This window comes from Tamandua tetradactyla, chromosome 23 (assembly GCF_023851605.1).
Source record: "Tamandua tetradactyla isolate mTamTet1 chromosome 23, mTamTet1.pri, whole genome shotgun sequence".
NCBI lineage: Eukaryota > Metazoa > Chordata > Mammalia > Pilosa > Myrmecophagidae > Tamandua > Tamandua tetradactyla.
Window position 1 is genome coordinate 55,945,293 of NC_135349.1, and position 15,327 is coordinate 55,960,619.

Sequence of the window (15,327 nt, forward strand, 5' to 3'; positions counted from 1 at the left end):
CGCAGCTCCCTCTGCCCACTCGCGGTCTCTGCCGCCAGTGTGTCTCACCAGAGTTTGTTGTTCATGTGCAGGGGGAGGGAGGTCGGCCTAGCATGAGTCTCTCCTCCATTCCCAGGAGCCTCTCTTCACCCCTTTCCGTCACGCTTACACTATGGTCACCTGGAGCCCCCACCTGGTGGGTCCCTGTGTCCCCCACCCACAGCCTCCTCCACTGGGGAGCTGCCCTGGCGGCCGGGACCCTGGGGCTAAGCTGTGCTCAAGGATCCGGCTTCCTTTCCTGAGGGCTTGAGAGCTGAGCGATGACAAATTGCGCTTGCTTGGCAGTGTTGCCAGCGAGCGGTGTCAGCCCTGCTGGGCTGCGATTCCCAGAATTCCCAGGAAAGTTATTCATCAGTCCCCCCGCCCCACGCAGAGCTGTGAACCCACATTTCCTGATCTGATCACTCACTTCCGCTTTGACCCCCACCCTTCCATGATGGGGGAAGCAGTTCTAAATCTGAGCCTCATGAGGCTTTTTTCCAAGGAGCATAAAACAAAACGGGAGTGCAGAGATGCCCTGAGGCCGCAGAAGAGCATACTGGAAGCAGCTCCCCTGGTCTCTGCTGCTCTGCGTCTGAAGCCCGGCGGCTCCTGTGTTCCCTGTCACATCCCTCATCGCACCCACTCGGGTGTGCCCCGACGGGCTCCTGGTGTCCATGCTGATGCCAGTGGCTGCTGGCCCACACGCCAGTGTTACCCAGTCCCCACCCGCCTCCCTGGAAGTGCCCTCCACTTCCTCGGGCCCCGACCGTGGTGGGGGTGGCCTGGCACGCGAGAGGGCAGTGCATTCCGGCCGCTCCTCCCAGCCAGCACCAGGCCCTGCACTTCCGCCGCCCGTCCAGCTCACCCCAGATTCCTCCCGCTGAACCCTACCTCCCCACTCCTTGCAGTGGCCTGGCTGTCACCTGTGTGCCCAGGCCCTGTGCCCCCACACTGGGCAGCGGGTGGTGAGTTGTGCTTTCTGCCTGTGGCATCCCATCTCCCTAAGGAGAACTCGTGGGGCTTGCGCCTGCCACACAGCCCCCATCCCCCACCCCCCAGGGCCTGCCCCTCTGGGACTTCTGTCCATTGGACTGCTGGATCCGGGACACCAGTGAGCTCACTCCAAAATGTGTGTTTTATCTTTATTTTTATCTCCTGCAACCTCCTGTCTGTTCATATCTGTGCCCTCCCTGTATCTGTCCTCCCTGTCCTAGTTCTTTGCTGTAACGTTGCCCCAACAGCGTCCTGGCACTTGGGAGGTGCTAAGACTGAAATGGGAGGTGGCTGGCTGTGTCACCTTCTGGGTTGAGTGTGCCTTGGCTTCCTGGAGCCACTGAGGCCTGTCACCCCCACCCCCGTACTTGTGAGGATGGGCAGGTGTGTGCAGGTGAGTGTGGTGCCCTCCCCGAGTCCCACGAGTAGGACCATGGAGAGTTGCACAGGAAACATCTCCAGCCCACAGCGGGTGGCCCCATCAGCTGGGCGACCAAGACGACACGTTCCAGGCAGGAGAAACTGATAAGCAGCCGCTTAGCCAGCTGCCTGCCCTCCACAGGCGTTTGGGCTGCTCGGAGGTTGTCAGGTCGCTGAGCGACACGTTCCAGCTTCAGAGCCCGCTCCAGCCTGGCGCCGGGCGCCTCGGGGCAGGGGCAGCTGAGAGGAGGGCTAGGCCTGTGACGGTGCTCGTCTTCCCAGGCCTACAGGTACCTGGAGGAGATGCGGCAGCGGCTCCCGCCCGCGAGCCTGGCCTGCTACGTGGCGCCGCACACGGTGGAGGCTGTGCACCAGGGCCTGGGCGTCCCCATACCCCGCGCCGCACCCGAGTGCACCCGCCACAACAGCCCTGAGGAGCGGCAGGAAGGCGACAGGGAGGCCGCCGAGGAGGTGCCGGAAGAGGTGGGGCCTGAGCCCTAAGGGGCCCCCGGGGGATGGCACAGCCCTGGGCACTCAACCCCTTGCAGGGGAGCCCGCACTGCGGCCCGAGGTGCCTTCGTGGGGGCTGGGCCTGGGGACCCTCAGGAGCGTCCCACCCGGAGGCACCCACGGTAGGACAGACGAGGCCACCCAGCCAGGCCCGCGGGTGGCACCTGGGGCCTGAGGGGACAGCGTCTCACTACTAGCTGCAGGACTGTCTATGACAAAAATAAAACGTTTATTTTGTCAGCCCTGACGTCCCTTCCTTCTCCCGCCTGTAGCACGTGAGGCCAGGAGGGTGTATGGCCAGTGCCCGTGGCGCTGCCCCTCCTGTGGGCCGTGGCTGATGCACTGTTACACCCACCTGGGGGCTAGACACCAATGGGGGGTAGTCCCAGGCCCCCCATAACCCCTGCCTGCCGATGGAGGCAGCACTGAGAGCAGTGGCCTGCAGCCCCCAAGAGTCCTGAGCCGAGTCCGTGGGCCCCTCTGCTGTGGCCGCGCAAGGCTAGGGCGCTCGGAGGAGCGTGGCCTTGAGCTTCTCCAGCAGCAGCAGCGCCTGCACCGCCAGCCGCCGGCAGTCCCCGTCCGTGTCACCCTCGGCCACGTCTGCGGGGGACAGAGCACGGGCCGCATTGCAGCACCTCTACTGGCCCTGCTTTTCCACTCCAGCACCCCCGGGGCCAACGGCCACCCGCCAGGCTATGCCCCACGCAGGGTCCCGAATGTAGGCATCTGCAGGAAGCAGGCGGGTCCCGGGGTAGGCAAAGGGTCCTTAGGACAACAGTGAGGGATCCCTGTGGCCCCACCCAGAGGGAAGGAGCTCCCTGCCTGTTGGGAGATAGGTGGGCAGGTGCTGAGAGCTATGACGGCAGCTTTGCCACAGCTTGGGGACAGGCCCGGCTCAGGGGACAGGCCCGGCTCAGGGGCTGAGGCCCGGCTGAGGAAAAGGCCTGGCTTGGGGACAGGCCACAAGCTGGCCCAGCAGGATGCACAGCTGGCCCTGCTGTGCTCAGATGGTAGTGGCTTTGCAGAGGCCCCAGTGCCCTCGGGATGTCCCGGGTGGGGCTCGTGGAGCCGCAGGACAAGAGAGGAAATTCCGCACGCTCCTGGGAGCCTTGGCTGGGCCGTGGCTCGTGCCTGGCTCTCTCCTGCCCCCCAGTGGCACCCTGAAATGGCAGGGTCCCCCAGGTGGTCCTGCTAGCACCCCAAAGAGACTATAGTCGACTGCCACACTGAGGAGAGGAAGGCTTGGGCAGCCGAGCACATTAGTGTGGTCTCCCCACTCCCACCCCTACTGGCCCCCATAACCACAGCCCCCAAGGCAGCAGGAAGCACCGAGGCCAACCCACAGGGACGACACAGGAGAGGAAAGGGCGAGACCCATCCGTCAAGGGGGCTGGACGCAGGATTCCAGGGTGCAGTGGGAGAGGTTCCCTACGTGGAGGGCACAGCGGCAGCCTGGGGTGCGTGGCCAGGTGGGGTGTGAGCCAACAGAGCAAACTGCCCGGAAGGCCCGAGGGGACAGTGGGGACAGGTGGTCCTTGGGCCCCAGGGAGAGGCCTCCCCTGCAGGAGGCAGGCAGACGCACAGGACCTAAGAACCCCAGACACCCCTAAACGGGGAGCAGTGGGGCAGAAGAGAGAAGGGCGTGACCCTGCCCTACGCTTTAAAGAGGAAGAAGGTGGGGGAAGGTGGCCCAGCGCGCCCTGGGGGAGGCTGGGGTCCCCACATGGTCCCTGTCAGTCCCCACGCACGTCTCCCGCATGCGGCATCACCATCCCTCCAGCCACCCCACACGACCTGCCATCCCCTCGCCCACCGAGGAGGGACGTGCGGGGGCCACCCTGAGCCCCCCAGCCTCCCGGCCCCCCACCTGCCAGCCAGGAGCGGACTTCCAGGAGCTCCTCCAGCAGGTCTCTGCACAGCCGCGTGGCAGGCGCGCCAAGGAGGACAGAAGAGACGGCACACAGCAGGCCCTGGCGCACATAGCTGCGGGGGGTGGTGCGTGCTCTGGCTGTACGCAGAGGTCCACACCCATCACCCTTACCAGCCCCACTGGGAGACCACCCACGCCTCCGCACACTGGCCCTCCAGCACTTCCTGGGAGGGCCTGGGAACCTCCCGCCGTCCACTGCCCCGGGACTCGGCGTCCCCGAGGGAGCAGCCCACCCTCCATGGCTCCTGCCCACTCACGCGTCGACATGGAAGCGAAGTGCCCACACAAGCTCCAGCAGGGCCTTCGCCATGGGCACGGCCACCTGCAAGGCCGGCAGGTGTGGGAATGGCCCCCAGGAGTCGCCCCCAGCCCTGACCCTGCAGGGATGCCCCGCTTGCCCCCAAGGCCCCGGCCCCCGACCCCACAGGGGCGCCCCCTTTGCCCCTAGCCTTGGCATGTGTCCTTCGGGCATGTGGTAGCTCCAGCCCCGTCAGCCCCCACTCACAGTGGCGTTGGCAGCCAAGTACATGAGGGACGCTAAGGAGTGCAGCAGTCTCCCGAGGACCAGGTGGTCATCTCCCAGGAGGTCAAAGGTCACCTGAGGCCTACACCATGGAGTGAGTGAGCAGCCCAGCCACTACAGGGACCCCTCGCCCTGGGCCACTCTCCCAGGACCTGGGGGCACCTCCAGCCCCCTCCCCTTCCCTAGATCATCCCCCACCAGGGAGCCAGTGGTCAAGGGGGCTCTGGTGAAGCCATCACACTCCCGGATGGGATGGTGACAAGGGTCCCCAGTGCCACTATGGGCAAGCCTGGCAGGGACTGGGGCAGTGCTGCGCTTGTGAGGGGTGGCACTGCGAGACACGGAGCTTGGCAGTGAGGGGCTGTCTCAGAAAACATCCAGCCCTGCCTGGGAGCTGCACTCGCCTGTCCAGGCTGCAGATGAGAGGAAAGAAGAAGCAACCGGCCACGGACCCGAAGGCGCTGGGACCACAGGCCAGCTCCCCCGCCGGGGGACCCTGCGCAGGATGGGGTGGGTGAGGGGCCCGGCAGGCAGCACAGCACAGCCCCTGTGCCCTCCTCCTGCCCCATGCCCTCCCGGGCTCCTCTGCAAGGCAAGCCCGGGCAGAACCCAGGCCAGACCCCGCCCCACGTGGAGTCCCCGGGCTGCCCCCACCCCGCCCCACGTGAAGTCCCCGGGCTGCCCCCACCCCGCCCCACGTGGAGTCCCCGGGCTGCCCCCACCCCGCCCCACGTGGAGTCCCCGGGCTGCCCCCACCCCGCCCCACGTGGAGTCCCCGGGCTGCCCCCACCCCGCCCCACGTGGAGTCCCCGGGCTGCCCCCACCCCGCCCCACGTGGAGTCCCCGGGCTGCCCCCACCCCGCCCCACGTGGAGTCCCCGGGCTGCCCCCACCCCGCCCCACGTGGAGTCCCCGGGCTGCCCCCACCCCGCCCCACGTGGAGTCCCCGGGCTGCCCCCACCCCGCCCCACGTGGAGTCCCCGGGCTGCCCCCACCCCGCCCCACGTGGAGTCCCCGGGCTGCCCCCACCCCGCCCCACGTGGAGTCCCCGGGCTGCCCCCACCCCGCCCCACGTGGAGTCCCCGGGCTGCCCCCACCCCGCCCCACGTGGAGTCCCCGGGCTGCCCCCACCCCGCCCCACGTGGAGTCCCCGGGCTGCCCCCACCCCGCCCCACGTGGAGTCCCCGGGCTGCCCGCACCCCGCCCCACGTGGAGTCCCCGGGCTGCCCCCACCCCGCCCCACGTGGAGTCCCCGGGCTGCCCGCACCCCGCCCCACGTGGAGTCCCCGGGCTGCCCCCACCCCGCCCCACGTGGAGTCCCCTGACTGCCCATCCCAGGTAGATTTTCGGGCCACTCCCGCCCACCTTGGCGAACCGCCGGGTCTTGCTTTCGATCCGCTGCTCCACGACCCTGCGCCAGTCGGGGGCCGTGGCGGTAGGCTGGGCGGTGGGCGGCAGCACGTGGCGGCTGCCAGGACTGGGAACCCCTTGCACAAGTGCGTCCCCCTGGTGCCCGGGCCGAGCCAGCTCCTGCGCCGCCAGGGTCAGGACCTAGGAGGAGCGAACCGAGGACAGCACTTCTGGGAAGCAAACTTTTGAGGCTCCGAGTTCACAGGCCCCCACAAGGCGCAAAGTGGAGGGGAACGGCAGCCCCACAGGGTGGGCACAGGCCTGCAGCCATGGTCCCTGGACATCCGGGATCAGCTGGGCATGTCACTGCCCCGCCCCCCCCCTCACCCCAAGCCCGCCCCCCCATGTCCCTGCGCAGCCCCCCCAGCTCTGGAACCCTGCCTGGCAGGAGAAGGGAGGCACGTGCCCCAGGCGGCAGCCCCGGAAGAGGCCCAGAGGCAAGGCCTCAGAGCAAAGGTGGGTGTCAGGGCTGCACGAGTCCCGGGGTGGCGGCAAAAGCACGCGGGTTTCCTTTTGGGGGTGATGAAAACACCCTGGTGGGGACGGAATCACTTGTAAACCACTAAAAGACTCTGCTGCACACTTCCGAAGGGTGGATCTTACAGAGGTCAGCTGTATCAACGAGAGCTGTTCGCTGCTGCTTTTTAAAGTAAAAGATCCCACCTAGATGCCCTGCTCCCCCAGCAGAGCCCCGTCTGGCCCCCCAGGGGTAGCCCCTTGCTCCCCACGCCACCCTCCTGAGTGCCCAACCCACGTGGACCGAGAAGCTGGGCCCAGGCACTCACGTCGAGCACGTCCATGCGCTGCCGGAGGCTGTAGTTGAGGCCATGGAACTGCGCAGCGAGATACTCCGCCACCTGGCCGGGCGATGGGAGCCGCTGCAGACCTCGCCTCGGGACCCCCACCCCACCCCACCCCACCCCTGCAAGCTCGGAGTGCGTAGCAGGCACACGTTGAGGGCTGGGCTGGGCTCACCCGCACAGGGTCTGTGACGGTGACGGCCACCAGGGCCCCCCGCCGCAGCCCCTCGAAGCCCGGCACGCAGGTCTTCTCCTCCAGGTGCAGCAGCGCCATGGCCAGCTCCACGCTCACCTGCACATGGGCACTCAGCAGCCAGCAGGGCCCAGGTGCTCCACAACCGGCCACCACCCCCCAGGGGCGGTGGGGGCTGCCGACCCGCGTCCTCGGGGCTCACCTCGCGGGTGGCCGCCGCGTTCCGGCGCACCAGGCCCTCCAGGGCACGCAGCGCCGCCTCCCAGTGCTCCGAGTCCTCAGACGCCGTCAGGGCTGCGCAGAGCAGACGGCCATGTGGGCCGGGGCTGGACTACCACGCGGGAAGCCACGGCCCCGCCTGGGGTGGGAGCAGGCCGGGGCAGCCCCAGGGGGAAGAGGGCCAGGCAGGGGGGCGGCTGCAGATGGGGCCGGCTGCACCCACCTTCCAGGCAGTCGCGGACGTACGCGGGTGCCCTGCTGCTCCTCAGCTCTCTGTCCCCTGACATGTCATAGGGGACAAACTCATCGTCGCTGTAGAGGGCAGGGCCCAAGGGCCCGGTGAGCCATGGCCAGAGGCCCAGAGGCGTGAACAGCAGGACACAAGTGCCATGGCCACATGCTGGCACCTCCACCTGCCTGCACCACGCCTCGGAGGGTTCTGGAAACCCCACACCTCATGCAGCTCCGAGGCAGGGTCCTGGCCGACATGCCCACCCCGGACCTCCAAGAGAGGCCCTGGAGGGTCCGCAGAGAGCCCCACCCATACCTGTCCAGCTCGGAGTCAGAGTCTGGTGCCCTGGCTTGGGGCTCCCCACCGTCCACACTCTCCCCAGCAGGGTTCTGGGCAGCAACCGGGGTGGCGGGCGGGCTTCCAGGAAACAAACATACCCTTCAGGACTGAGGACTGCAGTGTCCCTGAGGAGGGACCCCTGCCTCGGCCTCTACCCCACCCCTCCCCAGCCGCCATTAAGACAAGGGCGAGGGGGAGCAGGAGGTGGGTGAGGAGGGCCCATCCCCAGGCAGGGAGGCAGGGGTGGGGAGCGTCACCCCGAGTCTGATGCACTGTCATCCGCTGGTCGTGGGGCAGCCAAGGCCAGCAGCTCCCGGCTCAGCTCATCCTCTTCGTACTGAAAGCGCAGCCACAGCTGTGGTCAGAGTTCGTGCAGCCCCTGGCTCAGATGGCCACCGACCCGCACAGTGGTCAGCAGTGGAAGGACCCCAGGCTGCCGGTGCGCTGCGGACCAGACCCACACGTGGCTGCCCTTACGCCTGAACGCTGGCCCAAGGGTCGTCTGCACAGGCGCCCAAGCTGTCCCGCCGCGAGGGCCCGGCCAACCCCAGCCAGCACGGCCACTATGCCCCTGGGCACCAGGAGACCCCCGGCCACACCATGCAGTCTCAGCCATTCGGCTCAGGGTGCTGGGGCTGGGGGGTGCACCTGCACTTGCGGCTGTAAGTGAAGAGGACACCCCAATAACTTGGAGGCCCAGCCTACCAGCAGGGCCTTTGGAGCAGAGATGGAGGTTCCCAGGGAGGACGAGGGTCCCTGCATGAAGGAGTGCATGTGTGCAGGTGTGCCCACACAAGCGTGCACGTGTGCCTCTGTGCATGCGTGTGTAAGCATGTGCTCGTGTGTGTGACTACACCCCGAGCCCCCCGCGCCCGGGAGTGGGCTCTGCAGGCCCTGGCAGGTGGGCTCTGAGCCCTAAGGAAGTGGCAGGCAGCCCCTGGCCTCACCTGGAATTTCAGGGGTGGCCCCTCAGGGTGCAGGCGGGCACTGGCGGCCTCGGCCACAATCATGCCCAGACGGCGGGTGGTGGGAAGGCTGCTGTCCAGGCGGTGCTTCACGCCGGCCATGACGGCTGCCAGCAGCTCTGGGGGCAGACAGTGTGCACCCTGAGCCCCAGCCCATCCACCCTCCACCCTCTCCCCCCATCAGCCCCCACGGACACCCCAGCCCCTCTTCCCTCCCCCCGGACACACACACACACCCGCCCCACTCACCATCCCGGCAGTCCTGCAGCTCCGGCCCCTCCAGGTGTGCCAGGCAGATGAGGATGGCCTTGCTGGCGTGCAGCTGCTGCGGCAGGGGCGTGTGCCGGATGGCGCTGTTGCTGCCCCACGTCTCCAGGAGCTCCCTGAGCACCTGCGGCCCCAGCACACCCGTCACTGCGGCCGGGCCAGCCCTGGGGGCCAGGACAGCAGCCGCCCCTGACCTCTGACACCCCAGCCAGTCCCTGCAGAGCCCCCCCGGACCTGCCCGAGGCCCCATACCTGCAGCAGGAGAGGGCGCCGCTGGCTGTCGGCGGCCAGGTACCCCAGCAGGCCCTGCAGTGAGGCTGTCTACAACAAAGGACACCGCGCCTGAGAAGGGCCGGCTGCGGAAGCCAGGGCCCGGGCACCCGGGGGAGGCAGTGCGGAAACGAGGGGGCAGCGCAGAGGCCAGGGTGGCAGTGCAGAGGCCGGGGTGTGGGGGAGGAGGCAGGGTCAGTGCAGAAACCAGGAGGGCAGCACGGGTGCAGGCAGGCAGGGGGGTGAGGCCGGCTCCCGCTCACGCTGACAAGGGCCAGGTGCTGGCAGAGCCTCCCCTGCCCCAAGACAGTCGGCCTGAACAAGACTCAGAGCTGCAAGGTGCTTTCAGTGCCTCCTGGCTCCTGCTGTGGCCGCAGCTGGCCATCCACCCCTGGCTGCCCCCAGGGCCCTGTGTCCCGAGTCGGCCTTGGTTTCTTGCACTCCTGACCCCATCCTTGGCAGGCTCCAAGGTGCGGCCAGACTGGGTCACGCTCTGCCCAAACCAGAAGACACCAGCCCCTCCAGGACACACCCACCTTGTGCCCATCTCCTGGCTCTCCTCTACTCCCCGCAGCCCCCACAGCCTCACAGGCCTGCTGGGCCGACGCCCCCCACCTCAGGCCCTCCCACCCAATCCTGCCCCTCACTCAGAGGCCACCTTGTATCCGTCCAGGTGGCCTTGACACACCATGCTGTGGACTTGATCCACAAGAGGAAGCAAGGCTCTGGATATGCACTCTGAAGCAGCTGCATGCAGTAGGCGCCCAGTAAACGTTTGCTAAGGTGGTCCCAGCCCTTGTGCCCCTAACGTGGGGCCTGGCCCCTGCACAGCCTCTCCCCTCTGTCCTCCAGCTGAGGACACCTCACCCTACTCGACCGGTGACCCTGGAATAAGAGCTCCAGGAGGATGGATGGGGGTCCCACGTGTCAGGTTGGCTCGGAGCCGAAGGCGCCCGCCCCGTCCCAGCTCACGGCCCGAAGGCGCCCGCCCCGTCCCGGCTCACGGCCCGAAGGCGCCCGCCCCGTCCCAGCTCATGGCCTGAAGGCGCCCATACACCCTGTCCCAACTCGGAGCCCAGGCAGGCAGCAGATCCCCAAATCAATGAAGTTGGAGAATCCAGAAGGCTGTCAGGAGATTTACCTGTGGAGGTTATGCTCCCCCAGCCGTGTTCACAGCAGGTGTGCACAGGTCCTGGGCTGGCAGCCGCAGCCCCGCTCCATGTCCCTGTGCCACCCCCACAGCCCCCGGGGCAATGGCTGGGGGCCGGGCCCACTCACCGAAGATCGGTACTGCAGGAACAGAAGCTTCCGGGTCATCACGAACTGGGCTTTCTTACGCTGTGTCACCAGGTTCCCCAGTAACCGCGAGAGGACCTCAGGCCTGTGAGGTGGGGGGGCCGGGCAGGGTGAGTCCACACTCTGCCGTTGGAGCCCCTTCCTGCCTGCAGCCAGGGCAGCAGACGTCCCACAGAGAGCCTGGGGCAAACAGCAGGCTCCCGGGTACAGGTCACCATGACCTAGAGGTCAGTGAACTGGGCTGGGGACCCGTTTCCCCCAAGGGCACCGGTATGTCACCCCTAGACCCAGGCAGGGACCCCCGCTTCCCCTGCGCATGGGAGATGTCTCGTCCCCAAAGAGATTCAGCCGATGCAGGAAAGGTAAGGCTGGACTCATCCTCGCTCACCACCGGAGAGGCTAGGACACAGGCGAGAGAGGAACTGGGACTGCTCAGGACATAGTACAGGACGGCGGGCAGGAGACTCCTGGTGAGAGGAGCCCACGTGGCAGCGAGGGCGTCCCCCGAGGTCCCAGGCCCCGGACAGGCCCAGGAAAGGGGGGCACGTGCTCCAGCTCCCGCGAGCTCGCACAAGTCAACTCCAAGGACGCGGTGCGGAGATGGGTGCAGGGCTGCAGGGACTGACGGCTTGGAGGGCCACGGATGCTCATGCACACGGCCTCCCTGCACTTGAGGACCCCGAGGAGAGGCCCTGGCAGGGGCACGGCACCAGCACACACACTGCCCAGGCACTCCAGAACCACCAGAGGAGCCCCCTGGCGAGGCAGCTCCCAGACTCCTGCCTGGGGAAGTGGACACCACGCCCACACGGCCTGGGCACAGGAGGGCCGCCCGCGAACGGAAAAGCTGCAGCCCTGGTGAGGGACTGACACGGTGATTTCAGTCCAGCCAGCTAGTGGTCTCGGGGACCCAGCCAGGCGGCCCTGAAAAAGGACGAGCCACTGCCCTGGGGGGGAAGCACTGCACCCCAGGAGCGCCGACCCTCTGTGGAAGGTCAGCAGGCACGAGGAAAGGGACAGGGCAGGATGCCCACCGCCTGCCTGCTTACCCCAGTGCAGCCTCCAGGAGTCCGGTAAGCACAGCCTCCAGGGCGCTGTCGGGCACACGCTCCAGCAGGCGCCAGCACAGCCGCTGCCACAGGCCGTCATCCCGGGTGAGCTGGGTCAGACGGGGCACCAGCACCCCCAGCACCTCTCCTGAGGGCACAAGGAAGCCCTGAGCCTGCGGGACAGGCGTCTGGGGCTGGCAAGGTCAGCCCAGAGCAGGCGCCTTCCTCGAGGGGGGCACTCACGCTGTCTCCCGTGGACGCAGGCTTTCCCCAGCACCCTGGACACGAAGGACACGCAGCAGTCCACTCCACCTGCAGACACAGACAGCGTAAAGGCGCTGGCACGGGCATGGCAGAGCCCTGCGTGCGCGAGGTGCCCCCATGTCACGCAAAGGCCAGCCCAGCCCAAACTGATCCTCAAATTCCAACCGATCTAACATCAACTAAAGCTATGCTCCCGTGGCTTTTACGTGAAGAGCCGACAACACTAACTGCTAAAAAGCCTCACACGTCCACTCATGTAATTGTCACAACACTCCTGCAAAGGTGGAGACAGGGAAAGCCGTGGAGCCGAGTCAGGGCGGGAGGGGATGGAGCACAGGTGGAAATTCAGCACGTGCGAGTTTAAAACGAGTGGCCATTAAAATCAGGCTAAAACAGAACTCGGCACAGCTGTGCCGTGAGCAACCCCCCAAGCACTTCCCAAGGTCTATACCGCGAAGGCCAGGTGGGGGCGAGGTCAGGGCCTGGGCTGACAGTCCGAGCCGGGCGTGTCTGGGGGAGTGCCCCACTCAGCAGCATCCCCAGTCCCCACAGCACGCCGGGGGCCAGAGGTGGCCATGTGCAGGCGGCAAGGAGCGCCCAGCGCAGGGGAAGGGCAGTGCATGTGTGGCCGGACTGCCCAGGACAGCGCGAGCACACAGCACAGGAAGACACCCAGCCCGCACTCAGCAACAAAGGACACAACACAGTCCTCCCCCCGCCCCGGGGGTGTCAGTGCATGAGAAGCTCCAAACCCAAGGCCAAACACCAACAACGTCCAACCAAGAAGGACTCGGGCCTCCCCTCCACCTTCCAAGGTCAAGAGCTGAGCAGTGGATGGAATTTCAGTGTGGTGTCACGACCCTGACGGGACACCGTGTCACCGGCCCGACAGCCCTACCCAGAGACTCCAAAGTCCCCGGAGGCCTGGAGGTGCAGGAAAGGGAGGAGAGACTCGCTGCCGGACCCAGCCTGGGCTCACCTCGGAGGGCGCCGGCGACGCCCTGCAGCGCGCGGACCACCTCTTCCCCCAGCAGGGGGAAGTAGGCCTGGGGGAGGAACTGGGGCAGGTTCTGCCGCTGCAGGCGGTTGGCCAGGTGGTCGGGCAGACACACCACCTTGCGGAGCAGTGTCTCCTGGAGCAGCGAGGAGCCTGGCTTCGTCTGCCGACACTGCGTCTCCATCAGGGCGGCCATCCTACCCGCGCTCAGAAACTCAGCCAGCAGTTGCGCCATCCTCATCAGCCGGAAACTCGGGCTAACCAACAACAGCTGTGTTGGGCAGGGCCCTCAACCCTCTTGGTGCCCAGCACCCAGGACCTCCGGGAAGCAGGGCGTCCCAGCCATTCAGTGTCTACGTCCTACGCAGTAACTGAAAGGAAAAGTGAGACTTCAACCCATTCCTAAGTGGCCACAGTCATCTGCCATGGCATGTGTGCCTGCTGGGCAGCACACAGCTTCTCCAACTCTGGAGTCAGATGGCACTGCCGCCTCAGCTCCTGCCCCAGGCTGACTTTCATCAGTGCTTGCTTCCTATCACAGCAACCACTGAAAACCCAGTTTAGCCAACATTCAGCATCTTCACTGAAGGACGTGGCGTGATTGGGCGCTGGAATCGGGAACCACCTGGAGCTTGGTGTCCCCATGGGTCTGACACCTGTCGATCACCACCGTGTCCCCCTGGTTGTAAAGGAGCATGAGGTGCCCTGTGCACCCAATGCTGCACTGTGGGACACACGGCGCCAAGGAAAGGGACGCAGCTGGGTGGCAGGTGCCCACTGCCAGCCTATGGCATCTGGCAGGTGAACAGCAAGGGTCAGCCTGGAGACAGCTTCACCACCCTAGCTTTCTGTGATGCAAATGCTCTGGACACACAGCCTTCTGAGGCCCTGGCAGGTGTCGTCCACTGCAGAGAAGACCAGTGCAGACCTTGTCCCACTTTTGGGTGTGGCACATATGAAAACGACAGTCTTCAGGTGCAGCCGTGGTCCCCAGCACTGCTCAGGAAGCCGGGTTCTCACAGACTGCAGAGGACCTGGTGGTCTACATTCCTCTAGCTGCTCTCATGTTTGAGTGTTGAAACAACCCGGCCGGTGCCCAGCCCCACTCACCCAGCTGTGGTCTCGATGGCCTCCATCAGCACGAGGAACGTGTGGTCAGCTGGGCCCTCCAGAAAGAAGCTGCCCCACAGCTCCTCTAAGCGGCCGCCGGGCAACAGTTGCAGCCAGTCAGGACTGGCTTTGCTGACAAGACACCTGAGGAGCGTGGAGAAGTGGGTCTCTGCAAACTCCTCCTTCTCCCTGGGGAGGGCTGGAGCCTCCGTCCCACCCAGATATTGCTTCAGGGACTCCAGGGTGGAGGCGATGTGGTCGCCATTCTCAGACGATACAAGGGTGTGGATGGCTTCCTGGACGGCGAGCCGGACGGCAGAGAGCTCGGGGTCCATCCTGCAGCACAGCAGAAAGCACGTGGTGACAAGTCCAAGGACGCTTCAGCGTCAGCGAAGCTCAGTCTCAGGGATAAACAAGTATTCTTTCACATGCACCCTCAGAACCCTCCCTCGGCCTTTCAAAGGGATGCACTTCACCTCACCCTGCGCTCGCCCCACAGCACCCTCAGCCTCTCCCTGCCCTGGTCCCTTCCCCTCCAGCAGCTGTCACTGCCCCCACCAGGGTCCATTTCATTGCTTGAGCCCCTCCACGTCCTGTCCACAGCAGTGACCCTCCACCAGAGACCACTGCGCTCCCCAGGGGACATCTGGCAACGTCTGAAGACACTGTGGTTGTCACAACTGGGGTAGGGGTAGGGGTAGGGGCTGCCACGGGCACCTGCATGCAGAAGCCAGCGCACCGGCCCTCCCGGGAAGCCGCCCCACAGGCGCGGCTGAGCGCTCACTCCTGAGTCACGACCAAGTCCTCTCCCTCCCTGGAGCGCGCAGGCGTGGGGGTAACTCTGGTTACTTCGGGGCAGCTGGCCCGCACCCCCAAGCCTCGGGTCTGGGCACGTGGCCCCGCCAGCCCGGGCCTCCCGCAGCGGCCGTCGCCGAGGCCCTCCCCCGCCAGCCTCCGCGGGCTCCCCAGCACCCCCTCCAGGCCGGCTCACGAGCCCACGACGCGCGGGGCCAAGCCCGCCCCGAGGCGCACCTGGCGGGCGGGGATCCCGGGGTCGGGGGCCGCCAGCGCCGGCCAGTGCCGAGAGCGTCTCTGCGAGCGCCGCGCGCCCGGGCCCCGCCCCTCTCGCCCGCCGCCGATTCGCCTCGCCGCCGCGCCGCCGACCCCGCGCGCGGCCCGGGGCCCAAGACGGGCGGCCGCGTCCCGGGAGCACCTCTGGCGGCGGGAGGAGCGGCCACGAATTTTCTGGACCCTCTGGCGCCGGTCTCCTCAGGCCGAACACGGCGAATCTGCGGAGCGCTAGCCAGGGAGCCGCATCTGCGCTTGCGCCAGCGGGAGGGGCCACGGCGGACGGAGTGGGCGTGTTCGCTGGGGCGTGGTCTGTTTATTTGGGCGGGGCTGGTGCGTGAGGGCGGGGCCTAGCGGCAGTGGGCCGGTTACCACGGTATGGGGCGTGGTCGTGGGGAGCGCGCTGGAGGTTGTGGGCGGGGCCTGGCGGCTGTGGGCGGGGTTGGTACGAT

General features: G+C 66.9%; 2 protein-coding genes across 5 annotated transcripts in view; one reads left to right on the forward strand and one right to left on the reverse strand.

Moving 5' to 3' along the window:
- IFT140 (intraflagellar transport 140) overlaps positions 1 to 2,179 on the forward strand; it is a 73,252-nt gene extending 71,073 nt beyond the window's left edge. For both annotated transcript variants that reach the window (XM_077142255.1, XM_077142256.1), the window contains exon 30: positions 1,717 to 2,179. In XM_077142255.1, coding sequence (XP_076998370.1) covers positions 1,717 to 1,935 — 219 coding nt within the window. In that variant the 3' untranslated portion in view covers positions 1,936 to 2,179. The remainder of the gene's footprint in view (positions 1 to 1,716) is intronic.
- On the reverse strand, positions 2,159 to 15,143 carry TELO2 (telomere maintenance 2). 3 transcript variants are annotated; one of them, XM_077142259.1, is made up of 21 exons: positions 15,021 to 15,143; positions 13,808 to 14,143; positions 12,680 to 12,954; positions 11,680 to 11,748; positions 11,437 to 11,584; positions 10,370 to 10,472; positions 9,074 to 9,142; positions 8,804 to 8,945; positions 8,537 to 8,673; positions 7,847 to 7,926; positions 7,566 to 7,667; positions 7,242 to 7,330; positions 7,002 to 7,093; positions 6,782 to 6,898; positions 6,592 to 6,663; positions 5,762 to 5,947; positions 4,802 to 4,893; positions 4,380 to 4,479; positions 4,132 to 4,196; positions 3,812 to 3,927; positions 2,159 to 2,544 (listed from the first exon to the last, which is right to left on the reverse strand). In XM_077142259.1, exons 2-21 carry the CDS (start codon positions 14,140 to 14,142, stop codon positions 2,444 to 2,446), a joined length of 2,490 nt encoding a protein of 829 aa, XP_076998374.1. In that variant the 5' UTR covers position 14,143; positions 15,021 to 15,143; the 3' UTR covers positions 2,159 to 2,443. The 3 variants fall into 3 exon arrangements, with proteins under 3 accessions (XP_076998374.1, XP_076998372.1, XP_076998373.1); XM_077142257.1 differs by lacking the exon at positions 15,021 to 15,143 and adding an exon at positions 14,840 to 14,913; XM_077142258.1 differs by lacking the exon at positions 15,021 to 15,143 and adding an exon at positions 14,525 to 14,697.
- Positions 15,144 to 15,327: the final 184 nt, after the last annotated feature.